We start from the raw sequence: 21497 nt of genomic DNA on the forward strand, positions 1-21497 counted from the left end.
TGCGCCTGGCCCTGTGGGTGCAGGTCGGCGGGAGGAGGCATCCTCGCGAGGGTATCCCACTGATGCGCGATGCTTCCCCTCAGCTACCGGGGAAGCAGCGGTCCCAGCCGAGGCCACCTGCTGACACGGTCCTGCGTGACCCTCCCGCTTGCTTGCAAGCGCTGGGATGGCAAGGACGACCCACCTGCCGCCGCCGCCACCCCTTCTTCATCAATTAAAATGATTTTTATTAAAAAAAGATAAAGTTTATGGTACAAAACTGGCAACAATTGATGAATAAAGGACACACAAATACAGAACAAAATGATTTTTAATGTTTGAGATTCCATTGCTTCGCATTATCAGCAGTGCCTGGACCAGAACGATCATTAGTTTAGTTTGAAAACAGGCAGTGACAAAAAAATTATTCATTTCTATAGATTCTTTTAAATTTTGAAAAAAAAATTGTATGTTAATAAACACTGACTTTATAATCATTGAAAGTGTGCATGCATTTTGGGGGGACATCCTGTATATTTTGGAAATTAGCCCCTTATCTGATGTATCATTGGAAAATATATTCTCCCATACAGAGTAGTTCACTTAATTCCTTAGATACTTATGTAGATCCTTGTTGATTATTGTTGATCAAATACTCTGCCCATTCCTGGAAATCTTCTGATGAGCTAATCAGACACTCTGTCTATTCCTGGAAATTGTCTGCTGATCTGTGTGTCATTGAAACCTCCTTACCCTAAGGGCTACTCCAGATCAATAAAAGATTGGAGCAGCCTGAGCATGGGTGGAAGTCCTTCCCCTTGAGTTGGACTTGCCCATCTGGTCCCCCAATATTTCAAATTATCTCTTGTCTTTTCTCTTTCATTTGTGTGCGGCTCTGCTTCCAGTTCCTGAACCCTGACCCACGCGGGACTTGGGAAGGAAACACACTTGACAGTTTCGTTTGCTGTGCAGAAACTTTCAATTTTGATGTCCCATTTGCTTACTTTTTCCTTTGTTTCTCTTGCCCTAGGGCCTAGCATTGTATCAGTGAAAATTCTGCTGCATGAAATGGCTAAGACTTTGCTGTCTATGTTTTCCTCTAAGATTTTTTATGGTTTCATGACTTAAAACTAAGTCTTTTTTTTTCCATTTTGAGTTTATTCTTGTGTATGGTGTAAGTAGGTAGTCCACTTTCATTTTTTTGCTTGTACCTGTCCAATTTCCCCAATACCATTTGAAGAGACTGTCTTGACTCCATTCATTGTATGCTCTTGCCTCCTTTGTCAAACACACACACACACACACACACACACACACACACACACACACACACAATGTTTTTATTGATTTTCGAGAGAGGAAGGGAGAGGGAGAAACATCAAAGAGAGAGAGTCATCAATTCACTGCCTCCTGCATGCCCCCTACTGGGGATTGAGCCTGCATCTGGGCATGTACCCTGACTGGGAATCAAACGGGCAAACTGATGCTCTGGACAAACTGAGCCACACTGGCCAGGCTCCTTTGTCAAATATTGAGCGTAATGGCTTGGGTCAATTTCTGGGTTCTCTGTTCTATTCCATTGACCTATATTTTCAAAATGTAACAGAACTAGTTGTTAAAGTGTGTATATTTTGGGGGAAACCCTATATTTATATGAGATACTAAGATAGTCAAATTCGTAGAGACATAATGTAGAATTGCAGTTTCCAGGGGACAAGGAGAGGGAGGAACGGGGAGTTTTTGTTTAATGGGTATTCATTTCAACTTAGAAAGTTGAAAAGAATTTTGGTTGTGAGTGGAGGTTATGGTTGTACAACAACATGAATGTACTTAACACTGAACTGTACACTTAAAATGATTAAGATGGTACATTTTATGATATGTGCATTTTATCTTATGTGCAATTTTTTAAATAAAAAAAATCAACCCATATAATCAAGCACATTAAGAGGATAAGAAAAACCATATGGTCATCTCAATAGCTACAAAAGTATGTGTTTAATGAAATGCAACACCTGTTCATGACAGCAAACAACACTTTGAGAGGAATTTCATTGAACTTATAGAGATTATCTATTTAAAAATCACTTACACCTCATGACATACCTAATGGTAAAATGTTTAGGGTTTTTCTTTAGATTCTGGTAAAAAGGCAAGGATGTCCATAACCCTACTTATAGAGGTCCTACTCAGTACAATAAAGTAAAAAAAAAAAGTAAATGGTATAAAGATTAGAAGGAATGGAGTAAAAATATTTGATCACAGATGACATATTTTATACATACAAAGTTTAAAATAAACAAATTATTATAATTAACAAGTGAGTTGAGAAAAGTCACTGGATATAAGGTCAGTTTAAATCTATTATATGAAATATATATATACATATATAAGTAGTATATATGTATATATGTAACATATATGTATAGTATATACTATGCATATTATAAATTTAATGTTATTATATTACATATACCATACTATAATAACATGTATTATCTATATATATTTAATATATAGGGCAAAAGTAGGCTTACAGTTGGGAGTATACAAAACAGTTTATTCCCCTGGTTGGTGTGCTCAGTGGCTCACGCACTAAAGGGTTGCAGGTTTGATTCCTAGTCAAGGACACGTAACTGGGTTGCAGATTTGACCCCCAACACTACTTGGGGTGTGTGCGGGAGACAACTACTTGATTTATTTCTCTCACATTGATTTTTCTCTTTTTTTCTCTCTCTCTCTCCCTCTCCCTCTCTCTAAAAATTAATGGGAAAAATATCCTTGGGTGAGGATTAACAAAACAAACAAAAAATCCCAAATTATTTTTGTATTATTATTTATTAACTATGGCAATATTTTCTATATGAACCATAGCTTTACTTTTGCCCACCACTGCATATTATGAAAATCAGAAAATGAAATTAAGATAATATTATTTATAACATCTAAATATTAACTACATAGGACTCACTTAACAAAAATGTTCAAGACTTCTACACTGGAAAAATACAAAAACTGCTAAAGTTATAAGATGTATATAAATGAAAGGTATAGCATGTTCATAGTCTGGATGTCTCAATGTTGCTATATATTTAATGTAATGCCCATGAATATCCCAACTTCTTTGTGTAGAGGAATTGGAAAAAAAAACCCAACAGTAAACAATGTGAATAAAAATGCCAAGGACTTAGAACTGCCGTGACAATTTTGAACAAGAACAAAATTAGAAGATGTACCACCAGATGCCAAAACTTACATCTGTTTCCACTAAGAACCTTTGGCGCTGAATAGAACAATAAAACAGAACAGGTAATCCAGAAACGGACCCTCGCATATTATGATCACCTGACTTAGTATAAAGGCGGAGAGGAGAAGATGGTTTTTTCATTAAATAATGTTGACTAAATTGTATATTTGAATGGGAAATATTAATTTTAACCTCTATCCCACACCACACATAAAAATTAATTTTAGAATAGATTGTAGACCTAAAAGTAAAAACAATAAATATGCAGAAATGTAGCAAAATATCTTCATGATTTTGGGTTAGACAAGTATTTCTTAAACTGGGCATAAAAGCTCCAATCATAAATAACAGATTGATGAATTACTCCTCATTAATATTAAAGACCTCTTTTTATCAAAGGACATCATTTAGAGAGATAAAAGGCAAGATGCCGATGGGGAGATATTTGCAATACAAATATCCAATAATACCTTATATATAGAATTTTAAAGAAAACTATAAATAAAAGAATTCCTAATAAAAATGTGGACAAAAGTTTTGAACATGCATTTCTCAAAAGAGGATATTAAAAATCCAATAAACACCTAAAAGGGGATTCAACATTATTAGCCACCAAGAAAATGGAAATTATATCTATAATGAGATACTATTACACACTAGAATCAGGCGCTGGAGCTTTACCACTCCAGTGAAACTGCTCTAGTAAAGGTGGCTGATATGATCTCCATCCCTAACCCAACGGACACTTTTCAGTTCTTATGTCATTTGAACCTGCTGACCATGCTCCTCTTTTTTAACCATCTTCACCCACGGATATGTTTTTATTGATTTCTAGAAGAGCGAGAAACATGGATGCGAGAGAGAAACATCAATCAGTCGCTTCTTGTATGCACTCTGACTGGGGACTAAACCTGCAACCTAGGTATGTGCCCTGAGCGCGAATCAAACCTGCACACTTTTGTCTATGGGATGCTTAAACTAACTGAGCCACCTGGCCAGGGCATTGCTCCTCTTCCTGAAATGCTTGGCTCTAAAACAGGGATAGGAGACAGGGTCTCGGTGTGGTTTTAGGAGGTAGAAAGAAGCAGCCAATAGAGTTGGCATCATAACATCAATTGTTTGACAGCAGGTGGTTTTATAAATATACTAGAGGCCCGGTGCACAAAAATTTGTGCACTCAGGGGTCCCTCAGCACGGCCTGAGCCCTCTCGCAGTCTGGGACCCCTCGGGAGATAACGACCTGCTGGCTTAGGCCTGCTCCCGGGTGGCAGAGGGCAGGCCCAATCTCTAGGTGCAGCCCCTGGTTGGGCTCAGAGCAGGGCTGATTGGGGTGTTGGGGCACTGCCCCTGTCATGCACAGAGCAGGGCGGATCGGGAGGTTGCGATGCCACCCTCAGTCATGCTCAGGGTAGGGCCAGTTGGGGGGTTGGGGTACTGCCCCCTGTCACACTCAAGGCAGGGTCCATCCATGTGCGGGTTGCGGCGCCACCCCCTGTCACGCACAGAGCAAGGCCAATCAGGGGGTTGGGGCACTGCCCCTGTCACTCACAGAGCAGGGCCCATCAGGGGGGTTGGGGCTCCATCCCCTGTCATGCACAGAGCAGGGTCGATCAGGGGGTTGGGGAGCTCCCCCGTCCCTCATAGAGCAGGGCTGATCAGGAGGTTGGGGAGTTCCCCCCTGTCACTCACAGAGTAGGGCCGATAGGGGAGTTGGGGCACTGTCCCGCCACACACAGAGCAGGGCGGATCAGGGGGTTGGGGCGCCGCACCCTGTCACACTCAGGGCAGGGCCAATGGGGAGGTTATGGTTCTACCCCGTCACACACAGAGCAGGGCCCGTGGGGGGGCGGGGTTGGGGTGCCGCACCCTGTCACACACAGAGCAGGGCTGATCAGGGGGTTGGGGCGCCTTCCTGTCACGAACAGAGCAAGGCCAATAGGGAGGTTGTGGCCCCTCCCCCTGTCACACACAGAGCCACAGGGCGATCAGGGGGTTTGGGCTCTGCCCCCCGTCCTGCTGATCCCAGTGCTGGGAGGCCTCTCGGCTCCACTGATCCCGGTGCTGGGAGGCATATTACCCTTTTACTATATAGGACAGAGGCCTGGTGCACGGGTGGGGGCCGGCTGGTTTGCCCTGAAGAGTGTCCTGGATCGCGGTGGGGGTCCCGCTTGGGTGCCTGGACAGCCTGGGTAAGGGGCTGATGGCTGTTTGCAGCTGGTCACACCCCCTTCAGGGTGGGGGTTCCCACTGGGGTGCCTCGCCAGCATGGATGAGGGGCTGGTGGCTGTTTTCATGCTGGCCACACCCCCTTTAGGTTGGGGGTCCCCACGGGGGTGCCTGGCCAGTCTGGGTGAGGGGCTGAGGGCTGTTTTTAGGCTGGCTGGTGACTGAAGCTCCCAGCCTCTCCTTTTTTTTTATTCTGGGATTTATTTACCTTTTATAATTGAAACTTTGTTGCCATCACTGGAGCTGAGAGCCAGCTCCTGCTTGCTCCAGCTCCGAGGCTATGGCCTGCTGAAAGCAGGTATCTGAGGTTTGTTATGGGGGGCTGGTGGCTGTTTTCATGCTGGCCACACCCCCTTTAGGTTGGGGGTCCCCACTGGGGTGCCTGGCCAGTCTGGGTGAGGGGCTGAGGGCTGTTTTTAGGCTGGCTGGTGACTGAAGCTCCCAGCCTCTCCTTTTTTTTTATTCTGGGATTTATTTACCTTTTATAATTGAAACTTTGTTGCCATCACTGGAGCTGAGAGCCAGCTCCTGCTTGCTCCAGCTCCGAGGCTATGGCCTGCTGAAAGCAGGTATCTGAGGTTTGTTTAGCTTCTATAATTGAAACTTTGTTGCTGTCACTGGAGCTAAGAGCCGGCTCCTGGTCGCTCCAGTTCTGCGGCCACAGCCTGCTGAAAGCAGGTATCTCGGGTTTCTTTAGCTTCTATAATTGAAACTTTGTTGCTTTCAGAGCTCAGAGCTGGGCTGTGGCAGGCAGGGAACCTTGGCTTCCTCCATCACTGGAGCAAGCAAGCCTCCTGCTCGCTTCAGCTGCATGGCTGCTGGCCGCCATCTTGGTTGTGTTAATTTGCATATTGTGTTGATTAGCCAATGGGAGGCATAGCGAAGGTACAGTCAATTACCATGTTTGTCTATTATTAGATAGGACTAGAGACTCAGTGCATGGATTTGTGCACCAGTGGGGTCCTTCGGCCTGGCCTGCACCCTCTCACAATCCAGGACCCCTCAGGGGATGTCAGAGAGCCAGTTTCAGCCAGATCCCTGCAGGCCAGGCCGAGGGACCCCACTGGTGCACGAACTCATGCACCAGGCATCTAGTATGCATATGAGATCTTTGGTTAATCTCTTCTCAATCTCCCCCTCCCCCCTTCCCTCTGAGATTCATGAGTCTGCTCCATGTTTCCATGCCTGTGCATTGAGCGTCTGCCCCCCTGGTGGTCAGTGTGCATCATAGCTACCGAATGGTTAAATGGTGGCTTAGGCTTTCATATATATACTAAAGGCCTGCTGCATGAAGAGATTTGTGCAATAGACCTTCCTTCCCCTGGCTGCCGGCACTAGTTTTCCTCTGGCATCCAGGACCCATGCCTTCGCTGCAACTGCAGTGGAGAAGCCAAGCCTGGAGGCTTCTCTGCTCTGGCTGCAGCAGAGAAGGAAAGCCTCTTCAGTCTTCAGTCATCTTCAGTCTTCAGTCGTCTTCAATCTTCGCTCCAGGAGAGGAGAAATCAGGTTAATGTGTTATATTATACTAGAGGCCCGGTGCACGCAATTTGTGCATGGGGGGGGGGTTCCCTCAGCCCAGCCTATACCCACTCCAACCGGGAACTCCTTGGGGGATGTCTGACCGTCGGTTTAGGCCCAATTGGGATCGGGCCTAAACCAGCGGTCAGACACCCATCTCACAATCTGGGACCGCTGGCTCCTAACCACTCACCTGCCTGCCTGATGCTCTTAACCCCTCTGCCTGCCTGCCTAATCGTCCCTAACCTTTCTGCCTGCCTGCCTGATTGCCCCTAACTGCCTCTGCCTGCCTGCCTGATCACCCCTAACTACCATCCCCTGCTGTCCTGATCTTGCCCCCAACTGTCCTCACCTGCTGGCCTGATCGTGCCCTAACAACCTCTGCCTGCCTGATCACCCCTAACTGCCCTCCCTTGCTGATCTGATCTCTCCCCCAACTGCCCTTCCCTGCCGGCCTGATCACCCCTAACTGCTTCTGCCTGGCTGATCACCCTAACTGCCCTCCCTGCTGTCCTGATCTTGCCCCCAACTGTCCTCTTCTGCCAGACAATTTAGTTCTGGTCAGTTTCTATGCCAGTCAGCATCAAAAGCTCCGCCTCCTAGGCAGGCATTGGCTCCTCATAGTTCACCCAGATTTGGTTCTGATTGGTCAGTTTCTATGCCAGTCAGTGACTCTGGGCCTATCAACGGGGCCTGATCAGAAAGGCGGAGCCGATCAGCAGCCCCAGTGGAGGTCTGGAGAGAAATGGAGATGTGGCTGTTGGTTAGGCTGGGAAAGGAAGAGAGGCAAGTTCTGACCAATGGCTGCCACAGAGGCTACGGATCAGATGTTGCTCCTCTCTCTGCAGGCCTCTCTCCAGGCCTGATCTGCAGCTCCCCTGGCAACCCAGCACTGACTTCTGGTCTGGTCAAGCCTTGGGTCATTACGATCCTGGCTCTTTATTAGATTTTGAACTTTTCAATTACAGTTGACATTCAATATTATATTAGTTTCATGTATACAGCTCAGTGGTTATACTTTTATATAACTTGTGAGTGGTCCCATCAATAAGTCTAGTTATCCAACTGACACCACCCATAGTTATTACAATTTAATATAGATCATATTTCCTGTCTGTACTATATATTCCATGACTATTTTATAATGACAGCAGAGGTTTTAAGGGTAGTATTTAAAGATCTAATCCTTAGACTTTCCTATCAGAGAGCGGCATGTTATATCCAAAGAAAGTAAGTCTCTTGGTAATAGTTAATAGATTTCACTATTAAAACTTAACTGGAAATGGTCATTTTAACTGCAATGTCAAATTATTTATAATGGGAGATAGCTCATATAATTTATCCACTATCCCCCTCCCAATATTAAATACTAGAGGCCCAGTACATGAAATTCATGCATGGGGGGGGGAGGTCCCTCAGCCCGGCCTGCACCCTCTCCAATCCTGGGGTGTGTGAGCGGGTGGGGGGGAGGTCCCTCAGCCCGGCCTGCACCCTCTCCAATCCTGGCCCCCTTGGGGGATGTCCGACTACGGGATCGGGCCTAAACCAACAGTCAGACATCCCTCTTGCAATCTGGGACCACTGGCTCCTAACCACTCACCTGCCTGCCTGCCTTGTCACCCCTAACCACTCTGCATGCCTGCTTGATCGCCCGTCTCTGCTTGCTGGCCTGATCGCCCCTAACTGCCCTCCCCTGCTGGCCTGATCGCTCAACCGCTTTCTCCTGCCGGCCTGATTGCCCCTAACTGCCCCTGCCACTGTGGCTTTGTCCAGAAGGAGGACCAGATGACCAGAAGATGTCTGGTTGACCCGGTCTAATTAGCATATTACCCTTTTATTAGTGTAGATTATTAGTATAGATGTACTTGTCCATTGTACACATTGTAAGAGGGACATCTGACTTCCTTTCCTTCAGTCTTCACTGAAGCATAGCTCATCATGCCTTGTTCTCTCTGGGTATCAGGCCCATGATCTGTTAGAGCAGTGGTTCTCAACCTTCCTAATGCCACGACCCTTTAATACAGTTTCTCATGTTGTGGTGACCCCCAATTTCATTCTTACAAATTGAACACAATGAAAGCATAGTGATTAATCACAAAACAATATGTAATTATATATCTGTTTTCCAATGGTCTTAGGCAACCCCTGTGAAAGGGTCGTTCGACCCCTAAAGGGGTCACGACCCACAGGTTGAGAACCGCTGTGTTAGAGCCTTCTGGTATCAGGTCCACAGCTTCTGGTTTCCCAGGACTCTCTTAGTATTCCTAGCCTTCAATGTGGACTTGGGAGTCCTGGTCTATTTCCTCTCTCTATACTCCAATGTTCTTTGAGGCTATACATAGAACTTATTACTATTATGACCTTATTTTGGCACCATGTTAAAAGTGGAACTTCTTTCTGAGGCTTGTAGTCTTCTTCTCTACAGCATAGACACAAGTCTAGATATTCTTGAATGTATTTTCCATCTATATAAAATTTCTATTACCTCCTCCAAATGAAACACAGAGGGTTGGGGGAGTGAAGTGCTGTGTAACTTTGGAATCTAGGCAGCATCAAAACCAATTCCCACATTCTTAGATCCATGACCAGACCTCCCCACACCAATGTAAATCCAGCATCCAGGGTGATTCCTAGCATATATCAGGTGTCTGATGAATTAGCTTCACAAGGAAAATAGGTTTTTCCTGTTTATATAAATATTACATGCTCATTGGAAAGAAAAACAAAAAAATATAGAAAAATGCAGAAAAGTTAAACAAAAAACACCTGATACTCCACCAACTCTGAAACAGCCATCAAGTTTTGGAGACCATCCCTTCATTCATGGATCTCAAAAGTTCATACAAATACATAATTTTACATAGAATTTTGTACCATACATGTTGCACTTTCATTTCTCTTTTTCCCCAGTCTTTTTCCTTACTCATAACCTACTTCTCCACCTCCCTTCAAGTTAACCAATGTTAACTGTCTGGTGTAGGGTCTTCCATACCTGTTTCCATGTTTATCTAATCACATGGATGAACACACAGGAAATACAGAAATGGGTGTAATTATTTAACAAAAATGAAATATTACGCATATACATATCTGTAAGAAAGCAGTTACTTACCAAAAATTATGCAAATGCCTTGGAATCAATTACTATAGATATAACTCATTTTAAAAAATTACTCTTATGCTATGCTATTTCACACATCAGGATATATCACAATTCATCCAACCATTCTATTAGTAGCCATTCATTTTGTCTTTATGTGTATTCTTATGCATTAATGCTATTATTTCTGTGGGACAGACTTCTGGGTCAAAGCTTTTTATTTTTAACCTTTTGGTAAGAGTACATGGTTTCCCAAACCCCACTCACAAAAGATCTTTTAATTTTGCCAACTCCATATAGTGAAAGTAATATCTCAGAGAATGTTGTAATTTTGCATTTCCCTGAGTACTATTTAGGTTCATAATATTTTCATAGGTTAATGGCCATTTGGAGTTGATCTTCTATCAATAGCCCTCCAGTCCAGAAGGGTTAAAGATTTCAATGTAAAAAATAAAATTATCAGAATCTTAGAAACAAATTTAGGAGACTATGTATAACCTAAGAATTAAGGAGACCCTTTAACTAAAATAGTATATCAAGAAAAAAAGGAAAAATGAAAAAAATATATCTTACTATAAAAATAAAAATATGGTGACTTCTACTATATAAAAATATAAAGACAAATGCTAGATTAAGAAAAACACCTGCAACACAGATGACAAAAGATGAATATCTAAAATATATAAAAGAGCACTTCCAGATTTATTAAACAAACCAATAGAAAAAAAGGCAAAAGTATATAGGCAATTCATTAAAGATAACTTGTTACATGAATAAAGTATCAAACCTGGATAAAGGCTTTCATTTGTCCATTATTGCACTCCATTGTGAATTTCTTTATAAGATTTAATATGATTAAATGTTTTTCCTCATTCATATGTTTACAGACTATTTTTTTCTGTGTAACTTCTGGTAAATTGATTCCTGAATATCTTCCCACTTTCATTATATATACAGATTATGATTTTTCTTATAGACAACTGGATGACTTATTATTCTTTATATTAACTGAGTTTTTCTCTGATGTACTCTTTGATGTACAGTAAGGCTGGAGCTACTCCTAAAGGTTTTTCCACATTCATTACATTTATAGGGTTTCTCTCCAGTATGCATCCTTAGGTGTACAGTAAAGTCTGAGTTTGTTCTGAAGGCTTTTCCACATTCTTCACATTTATAGGGCTTCTCCCCAGTATGAATTCGCTGATGTAGAGTTAGCTGTGAGAGAGTGATACAACCTTTTCCACATTCTTTACATGTATAGGGCTTTTCTCCAGTATGTGTTCGCCAATGCACTGTAAGGTATGAACACCTCCTGAAGGCTTTTCCACACACATCACATTTATAGGGTTTCTCTCCACTATGGATTTTCTGATGTTCTGTGACATGGATCATCTGGCTAAATGCTTTCCCACAGTCATTACACTTAAAAGGTTTCTCTCCAGTATGTGTTCTCTGATGGGTATTAAATCCTGAGTTACTTGTGAAAACCTTCCCACATTCATTACATTTATAGGGTTTTTCTCCAGTATGCCTTCTTTGGTGCACAGTAAGCTGTGATGTACTAGTAAAAGCTTTCTCACATTCATTACATTTATATGGTTTTTCTCCAGTATGGGTCCTCTGATGTATAATAAGATATGACTTAGTCCTGAAGGATTTTCCACAGTCACAGCATGTATAGGGCTTCACTCCAGTATGAATTTTCTGATGCTCCTTAAGATTTACCATTTTGGTGAATGCCCTTTCACAGTCAGTACATTTATATGGTTTCTCTCCTGTATGAATTCTCTGATGTACAGTTAAGTGTGATTTTATTCTGAACGATTCCCCACATTCATTACATAGATAAGGTTTCTCTTCAGTATGAATTCGTTGATGTATAGTTAGAGACGAGGAACGCATGAAAGCCTTTCCACATTCACTACATTTATAAGGTTTCTCTCCTGTATGCATTCTGTGGTGTACTGTAAGGCATGAATAATTAATGAATGCTTTCCCACATTCATTACATTTATAAGGTTTTTCTCCCGTTAGTGTGAGTTCTTTGATGTTGAATGAGTAATGACCTATAACAAAAGGCCTTTTCACATGTACTGCATTTATAGGGTTTTTCTTTGTTATCATTTTTTACCCTTAAAGTAAGTTCTGAAGCAGGCTTTATAGCATTGTTGCCTTCCGTATCCTTGCAATTTTTCTTCCCCAAATGGGTATCTGTATTCAAATCTAAATTCTCTGTGAAATTTTCCTCATGATTTTGGCATTTGCTGTGGAACTCTCCTGGCTCTGGACAAAATATAGACCCAAATTTAATGCCTCTTTGGCCAGTGTGAATTTTCTTCTGTGTAACTATTTGGCTCTGACTCTCCTGACTATTTTGCAGTCTCAATATCCTGTCATTCCATTTCCATAATCCTCCCATTCTGGAGTGCCATAGACCATTCTCTGCAAGTTTCTCTACTCTGGTCTCCTGTGACAAATCTTCAAAGATATCCTCTGTTAGTATAGCATATTTGGTTGCTGGTTTGGTCTCCAACTCTGGGGAGGGGAAAAAGGAAAATCAAAGGAGTCCATTTTCTATGTTAGGGAGTTCTCACTGAACTGAATAAGAGGAAAACTTGGGCTGACACTAAGTATGTTGTTTTTAACTGCTTGTAAATTGGCCTTGTTTTCTAGGAAGAAGGAGCTAAAGTTAAGGGAGGCTGGTTGAGCAATGAGCCAAATTAGTAAATTCAAGGAGTTTTCCTCTATTCAAAAAAGTCATTCATGGTAATGGTCCTAGAATATTTGAGAATAAGTCTCTCAAACATTTCTCTTTCATTTCCTTTAGAGTCAACTTCAATTTCTCTTTTTAAAAATCCTCACCCAAGGATATTCTTTCCATTGATTTCTAGAGAGTTGAAGGGAGGGAGGTGAGGGAGAGAGAGAGAGAAACACCAACCGGAGAGAGACACAATTGTATTTAAGGTAAGACGCTTACTAGAAAATCCCATATAGTTCAAAATAAAAGTATTGCTCAATAACCTGAGGGCCAAAGACATAACAGTAGAAATGATCAAATACTTTGAACTCAATAATTATGAAGGTGCTATATAAAAAAAGGTGTGATACCGTCTTGGTAACCTTAAATATATTAAAAATGGCTGAAAATCAATGATATAAGAAAAAGTCAGTAAATTAAACCCTAAGAAGGTAAAAATAATGAAATAAGAGACATAATGAAACAAATTAAACACGCAATAGAAATGATAAAAATTATTCTTTAAAAGCCAAATAAGATTGATAAACCCTTGCAAGACTGATTAAAAGATAGGAGACAAAAAATTAATCTCAGACATAAAAAGAGAGATCACTTCAGATCCACATAGACTTTTAAAAAATCAGCAGAGGGCAGTGTGCCATAAAATTTAAATGTTAGATTAGATAGATCAATAAACCTAATTTGTTGAAACAAAAAGAAATAGGAAATAGTTCTAAAATTACAAAAGGAATAGAAGCTGTAATTAAAGGCTTTGCACAATAAAAACTTCAGGTCAACATGGCTTTCCCGGTGAATTCTATGTACCATAAAATATTTAACTTTCCATCTCTCTCAACTCTTTATTGTCACAATAAATTGATGGTCTTGCTTTATTTTTTATTGAGAATATAGGTGCTATTAAAATAAAATGCCTCCATCTTCCCACTACCAGTTTACCTATGTCTTCTCCATCTTTCCTACTGATACAACAGGGGAGGTGGCCTCTCTGTCTATTCCATTCTAGATTCCCTCCTTTTCCATTCTAGATTTTCATCCCCTTTTACCTTTTTAGACACTTTAGTAGCTTTAGCTCCCATGAGGTATCTCCAATGTCTACTTTTCATTCAATCTTTTAAAAAAAATATACTATCTAATCCAGTGATGGCGAACCTATTGAGCTCAGCGTGTCAGCATTTTGAAAAACCCTAACTTTGGTGCCGTGTCACATATAGAAATTTTTTGATATGTGCAACCATAGTAAAACAAAGACTTATATTTTTTATATTTATCTTATATATTTAAATGCCATTTAACAAAGAAAAATCAACCAAAAAAATTAGTTTGTCATAGGTTCACCATCACTGAGCTAATCTAATAAAAGAGAAACATGCAAATTGACTGCACCTCTGCTATGCCCCCAGCCATGCCCCCCAGCCAATGAGCGACGATATGCAAATTAAACCAACCAAGATGGCAGCCAGCAGCCACAGAGCTGGAGCAAGCAGGAGGCTTGGTTGCCCCGGTGATGGAGGAAGCCAAGCTTTCTGCCTGTCCTGGCTGGCTGTGGCCTCCACTCAAGGCAACATAGTTTCAATTATAGAAGATAAATAAATCCCAGATATCTGCTTCCAGCCAGCCTCCACTGGGAGCTTGGGTAGCTGGGGGTTGTGTCCAGCCTGCAGAGAGCCATCAGCCCCTCACCCAGGCTGACCAGGCACCCCAGTGAGACCCTCACCCTGATCCGGGACACCTTTCAGGGCAAACCAGCTGGCCCCCGCCCATGCACCAGGCCTCTATCCTATATAATAAAAGGGTAATTGACCCTAACAGCAGAATGACTGGGAATGACTGGCCACTATGACACACACTGACCACCAGGGGGCAGACGCTCAATGCAGGAGCTGCCCTCTGGTGGTCAGTGAGCTCCCACATGGAGGAGCTCTGCTCAGCCACAAGTCAGGCTGATGGCTGCCAGTACAGCGGTGGTGGTGGGAGCCTCTCCTGCCTCCTCAGCAGCGCTAAGATGTCCGACTGCAGCTTAGGTCTGCTCCCCGTTGGGAAGTGGACATCCCCTGAGGGCTCTCAGGCTGCCAGAGGGATGTCTGACTGCCAGGTAAGGCCCAATCCCCCGGGGAGCGGGTCTAAGCCAGCAGGTGGTCATCCCCCGAGGGGTCCCAGACTGTGAGAGGGCACAGGTCGGGCTGAGGGACCCCCCTGAGTGCACAAATTTTTGTGCACCGGGCCTCTAGTTTAATATACAAAATAACATAAGTAATACATATGCAAGTATGGATGGCATCATAATAAAATGCTCAAATGAAATAGAACCCACTTATTTATCATCTCCACTACTATCATCCTTTATCAAATTTACTATGATCTCTTGCCTAGAATATTTTTAACAATCTCTTAACTGATTACTTTATGCCCTTAAATTCAATTTCCATAAACAGGGTTATCCTTGATTAAAATCTTTCAATGCCTTCACACTCACTTTGATTAAAATCCATACTCCTTACCATCATCTACAAACCCTTGAATAGCCAGTCTCCTGTGTCTCTAATCTTATTCTACACCAGTCTCCTGCTCATTTATGCTTCATCACAGCAGCTTCCTTTGGTTTCTAGAACACATTACATTATTTTCGCTGTCAGATTATTTGCCTGGAATGTTCCTCTTTTCCTCTTCCCCTGTCTGGCTTCTTCTGGTCCTTCAAGTTTCTGCTTAAATGTCTCCTCCTCAGAAGCCTTCCTTGACCACACTATAAGGTGGCAGCCTCATTCCCCATCCTAGTTACTCTTTCATACCCCCCAGTTTATCTCACAGCTAAATGTTATTACTATCACAATTTAGCTTGTTTTTGTTCATTTACATGTTTATTATCTATTTCTCAAAAAGTAATCTTCATGAGGGCAGGGACCTGGTCCATCTTACTGCGGTAGACTAGTACCTAACTGTGCATATATAGCTGACTCCATTTAAAAATTAATCCTTCTTGCCGAAACCAGTTTGGCTCAGTGGATAGAGCGTCGGCCTGCGGACTGAAAGGTCCCAGGTTCGATTCCAGTCAAGGGCATGTACCTGGGTTGCGGGCACATCCCCAGTGGGAGATGTGCAGGAGGCAGCTGATCGATGTCTCTCTCTAATCGATGTTTCTAGCTCTCTATCTCTCTCCCTCCCTTCCTCTCTGTAAAAAATCAATAAAATATATTTAAAAAAAAATAAATAAATAAAAAAATTAATCCTTCTGAACCCTTAACCCCATTCTCTTTCCCCTTGGGAACACTATGAATGTGTACAGAGACTCCAGGTTAATTGTGAATTACCATTATTCCTTCCTCCTAGGAAAGGTACCCTCAATGTTATCTTGCCCTGGGGCCAGAGCCCCCATTATCTGGTCCTTTTGTTCTCCTATATCACCTTGCATTCCTTTTGAAGTACTAGGTCCATTTCTTTGGAAGTACTAGAATAGGTGGTCTGGGGGTAAATGGAGCAAGAATCCATGTTGTCCTGCACCCACCTAGGACTGTGTTTCTGTAAGCTCTCTATTAAAATTCTTTAAACTGACAAGCTAGACTTGTCTGCTTTGTTCTTTGGAATTTGGGGGCTGATTTGCATACACCATCTTTTCACGAAACACTAACCCAGTTCACAGTATACAAATGTTTAATAAACACTGATTATATAAATACTTTATTTTGACTCCCAACTGATTTTTTGTTTGTATTCTTAATTAGTTGAAAATCCAAATCTGAGAGATTGTCCACAATATCCAAGCTTGTTTGTAGTCTCAATTAAGAACCAAGTTTCAACAGGCTTATAGATGAAGAAAGTCAAATAATGACCAAGTATGTTTAGCTTAAAATAAATCAGTGTTGATTCTCAAGAAAGCATTTTCAGAAAAATTAATAAATGAAAACCATATCAGATAATGATTAAACAAAGAAAAAATATAAATTTAATTGGAGACAATAGAACTGAAAGGAATATTTTATGTATGTTTGAATGAAGACTGAATAAAAGAACAGTAATTAAAAATCATGAATCCAAGAATATATGCATCCCTATGTTCATAGCAGCACAATTTACAATAGCTAAGATCTGGAAACAGTGCAACTGCCCATTAGCAGATGAGTGGATAAAAAAAGATGTGGTACATTTACACTATAGAATACTATGCAGCAATAAAAAAGAAGGATCTCTTACCCTTTGAGAAAGCATGGAGGGACCTGGAGAGCATTATGCTAAGTGAAATAAGTCAGTCAGAGAAAGACAAGTATCACATGATCTCACTCATATGTGGCATCTAATGAACAAAATAGATCCAGAGACACAGAAGCATGGAACAGACTGTGGTATCTCAGAGGGAAGGTAGCGGTGGGTGGCTGGGTGGGAAAAGATCAACCAAAGAACTTGTATGCATATATGCATAACCCATAGACCCAGACAATAGGGTGGTGAAAGCCTGGGGCAGAGGGTGGGCTAGAAGGGTCAATGGGGCGGGGAGGGGAAGGGGACATATGTAATACTTTCAACAATAAATATTTAATAAAAAAATCATTAATCCAAGAAAACAAAGTAGGATGGGACAGGAACCAAAAGTAGAGGACTAAGAGAGGGAAGAGGGGAAAAAGAGAAGGAAATGGAGGGAGGGGGGAGAAAGAGAGGGAGAAAGGTATAGGAACAGAGGAAGAGAAAGAATCTTTTCCTCTGAAATAGCTTTGAGAAAAGATACTCTCCAAAATATTTCAGATATTCTGACTCATCCATGGAATAAATCTCATATTCCTGGTTCTTATGAACTCACCTGGATAGGGGGCTCTTGAAATTTCTCTCATTACCACCCATGGTCCTTTTTTATCCTCCAAACGAGATATCATATCGGGTTTGGAAACTGTAAGCCCTGTTCAGAAAAAAAGGAATAGGATTTGATTGTGCCTATGAGAAGAACTATAGCCAAATTCAGTCTCAGCTCTTAATCTCCTGTGCAGAGTGGCTATTGTAGAAAGTTCCAGAGATGTGCTGTCCAATAACAATTGCCAATAGTTTCATGTAGCTATTTAAATTTGAATTAGTTAAAATTACATAAAATTTAAAATTTAGTTCTTCGATTGGACTAGTCACATTTCAAGTGCTCAGGTGGCTAGTGCTTGGCATATGAAAAGGACTGATGTGGGTCATTCCCACCAGTAGAACATTCTACTCTATCAGTGATGGCGAACCTTTTGAGCTTGGCGTGTCAGCATTTTGAAAACCCCTAACTTAACTCTGGTGCCGTGTCACATATAGAAATGTTTTGATATTTGCAACCATAGTAAAACAAAGATTTATATTTTTGATATTTATTTTATATATTTCAATGCCATTTAACAAAGAAAAATCAACCAAAAAAATGAGTTCGCGTGTCACCTCTGACAGGCGTGTCATAGGCTCGCCATCACTGTACTATATAATGGGTGTCAGAGAATTACAAAGGTATTTCAAAGTTCAACACTATGACCCCAAGTTTGTTGGGATAACAGATCATGAGAATAATCTGTTTAGAAAGAAAAGGAACAAACACATACTTGTAAGAGTGACTAGAAAAAATTTTAGTTCTAAATCAGGAATTGTCAACAATCTCCAAGATTCCAATGAAATATGTATTTCTTACTCTGCAATGGGTAGGCCATTTAGTTAAGAGTGAGGAATAGCTAACTCCAACAATATGCTCCTAAGATTATGAGATTTTAATGCCAAAATTCAGCAAACCTGGTCAAATGGGCAGATGCATATACTTACCCAGGGAGACAAGATTCCTATAATTCTCTAGCATCACATCCCTGTGCAGGCCCCTCTGTGTAGGGTCCATCAACCTCCATTCTTCCAATGTGAAGTCTATTGCCACATCTTTAAATGTCACTGATTCCTAAAGAAAATACATTGTGATCACCCAGGGACTATACAATAAGACCTGTTAGGCAGAATAATTCATATAGAAGTGAGGAAAAATTTCAGAAATCAGAATCACCAAATGATTATGGAAGTTAATCAGTTCAACCTTCAAAGGATGTATGAATCTCCCCAATGACAAGAACTTAAAGTCACAAGAGGAAACCCATTCTATTTTTAGTTTTATCTACTAGCAGGATTTTTTTTCAGACTAATTCAATCTGGATTTCTATAACTTCAAAAAAAATTGGTCCTACTATATTATCTGGATTCACACAGCATGCTTTCCTCCTTCCCTAGAAAGTCTTTAAGATATTTGATAACAGCTACTAGTTTCCACCCAAAGTATCCTTTCTTCTTAAAAAGCCTGGCTTATGTATAATATCAACTCTTTTTCAGTTTCAATCTATAAAATATGGCTTATCAAAATATACGTTTTGTCATTCAGATGACAGAAAAAGATTATAAGATCTCTCTTTGAAAAATAAAAAAAGTCACAGAATTTTGTGGAACTTCTTTGGTCAGGATATGAAATATATATGCAACTATGTAAAAAATAGAAGAACCAACCATAAAAAATTTTAATCTTACCCACTGGAAACATCTGAGTATATATATATGCATATACATATGCATATATATATGCACATATATATGCATATACACACATATATATACATATACATACATACGTGTATATGTATATGTATATGTATATGTATAAATAAAAGCCTAAGCGACCGGCCGACCAGCCAGTAACTATGATGTGCACTGATCACCAGGGGGCAGATGCTCAACACAGGAGCTGCCAAGTGACAGCAACTTTGCAGAGCACCCTCCCGTACTTTAGGACCCCTTGGGGGATGTCAGACTGCCAGTTTCGGCCCAACCCCCGCAGGCCAGGCTGAGGGACCCCACCAGTGCACAAATCCATGCACTGGGCCTCTAGTAGTATTATAAAAGAAATACTTAAATGAAAAATAATCTATAAACCTATTTGCTCTAAAAGTAAACAAAATTTATAATAGTGTGGGAATATGGTACATTTCTACTGTGACATCTAAACCACTTGAAAAAACTACTATTGTATAAGACAAGAAATTTTCCAGGTGATTTTCTATGCCACATGATAAAATCACAGCAGAAAAAATTAAAGTTATATCTTGCTAATTCCATCAGCATATGATCCCCAAATATATTTGTAATTCTCCCTATCACATTGTCCAAATAGTCTTAAAATCCAAGCAATATGGATGTACTATTTAAACATTTGCCACAGTGGTTTTTTTGAAAAATAGATATATTATTTTTAGATGTTTCCAACAACAAAAGCAATCCGTAAAAATTAAAAGTAAAATGAAACTAGTTGTTAGAATACACATTCATCAGAAAGACACTATTTTGAGTGGCTTTAAAACACAGTAATTTTTCTGGATTTCCCTTCTGAGGTACACTCCAAAGGAGAAAAAGAACTACAAATAACAAAAAACATGCTTCGGTAAGTAATCATGTTGATGGTGGTAGTGACAGAAATGCTATTTTTTAAAAATATATTTTATTGATTTTTAAAAATATATATTTTATTGATTTTTTTACAGAGAGGAAAGGAGAGGGATAGAGAGTTAGAAACATTGATGAGAGAGGAACATCGATCAGCTGCCTCCTTCACACTCCCCACTGGGAATGTGCCCGCAACCAAGGAACATGCCCTTGACCGGAATCGAACCTGGGACCCCTCAGTCTGCAGGCCGACGCTCTATCCACTGAGCCAAACCGGTTACGGCCAGAAATGCTATTTTATAACTGTTATTTGTATAGTGTTAGAGAAAGCAAATTAGTATACTGATGTCATTGAGGACTAATACATTTGGCATGGGAAAAGTAATATGTAAATGTAATATTGATGAAATTATATAAAAACTCTATAGATCCAAAACTGAATTGGAAATATAGTCTAAATTTATGAGATTTTATTTTTAAGGAAAAAAACGTATTTCCTAGCTTTGACCACTGAAAAGGCCTAGAAACAATAACCAATAAGATAGCATTATGCAAGCCAGACTGTGGTTTGTAATATTGCTTCCCACTAAAAGGAATCAGGGCCTGGAACTTTCTGTCATACTAAAAAGCAAGGAAGCTATCAAAGGTTTCTAGGATCATGTCTAGGACAGGAGGCAATTTGAAGAGGCTCCCATTGGCTAATGTTGGGACAATCTGAGTATTAATAAGGATAATAACTGTAGTGGATTTCAAAAATATATGTTTAAATTCATAATTTCATAATAAAATTATAAAAATACTCATTGATCATTTTTGAGAGATGATTGGAAACTGATAATTAAGAAGAAAGAATCGGAGGGAACCGAAGATGGCGGCATAGGTTAACGGCAGAGATTGCCGCCTTGAACAACCAATTCAAATTAAGCTTGAACCAGGGAAAGGAAAACATCCAGAGCCACAGGAGGGCTGGCTGAGTGGAAATTCTACAACTAGGAGTAAAGAGAATATTATATCCACACTCAGAGGAGCGGCAGTGCTGAAGGGAAAGGAACATCCAGAGCCACAGGAGGGCTTGCTGAGTGGAAATTCTACAACTAGGAGTAAAGAGAATATTATATCCACACTCAGAGGAGCGGCAGTGCTGAAGTGAAATTCTCAGGTACCGAGTGCGCGCGGAGCGGGGGTGGCAGCGCGGAGGGCGCGATTGTTTACAATCGGGAGGGAGTCGCAGACTCTGACCTCCAGATCCGGGCGAGCAG

The 21497-nt window shown here is 41.0% G+C and overlaps 1 protein-coding gene across 1 annotated transcript in view; it reads right to left on the reverse strand.

The window, feature by feature from the left end:
- Positions 1-10751: 10751 nt before the first annotated feature.
- Positions 10752-21497, reverse strand: part of ZNF624 (zinc finger protein 624) — a 24955-nt gene continuing 14209 nt past the window's right edge. Inside the window, 5 exon segments of the mRNA XM_006765162.2 lie at positions 10752-11176; positions 11178-12101; positions 12103-12605; positions 17615-17710; positions 18589-18715. Coding sequence (XP_006765225.2) covers positions 11075-11176; positions 11178-12101; positions 12103-12605; positions 17615-17710; positions 18589-18715 — 1752 coding nt within the window. The 3' untranslated portion in view covers positions 10752-11074.

Source organism: Myotis davidii, unplaced genomic scaffold, assembly GCF_000327345.1.
Source record: "Myotis davidii unplaced genomic scaffold, ASM32734v1 scaffold1461, whole genome shotgun sequence".
Classification (NCBI taxonomy): Eukaryota; Metazoa; Chordata; class Mammalia; order Chiroptera; family Vespertilionidae; genus Myotis; species Myotis davidii.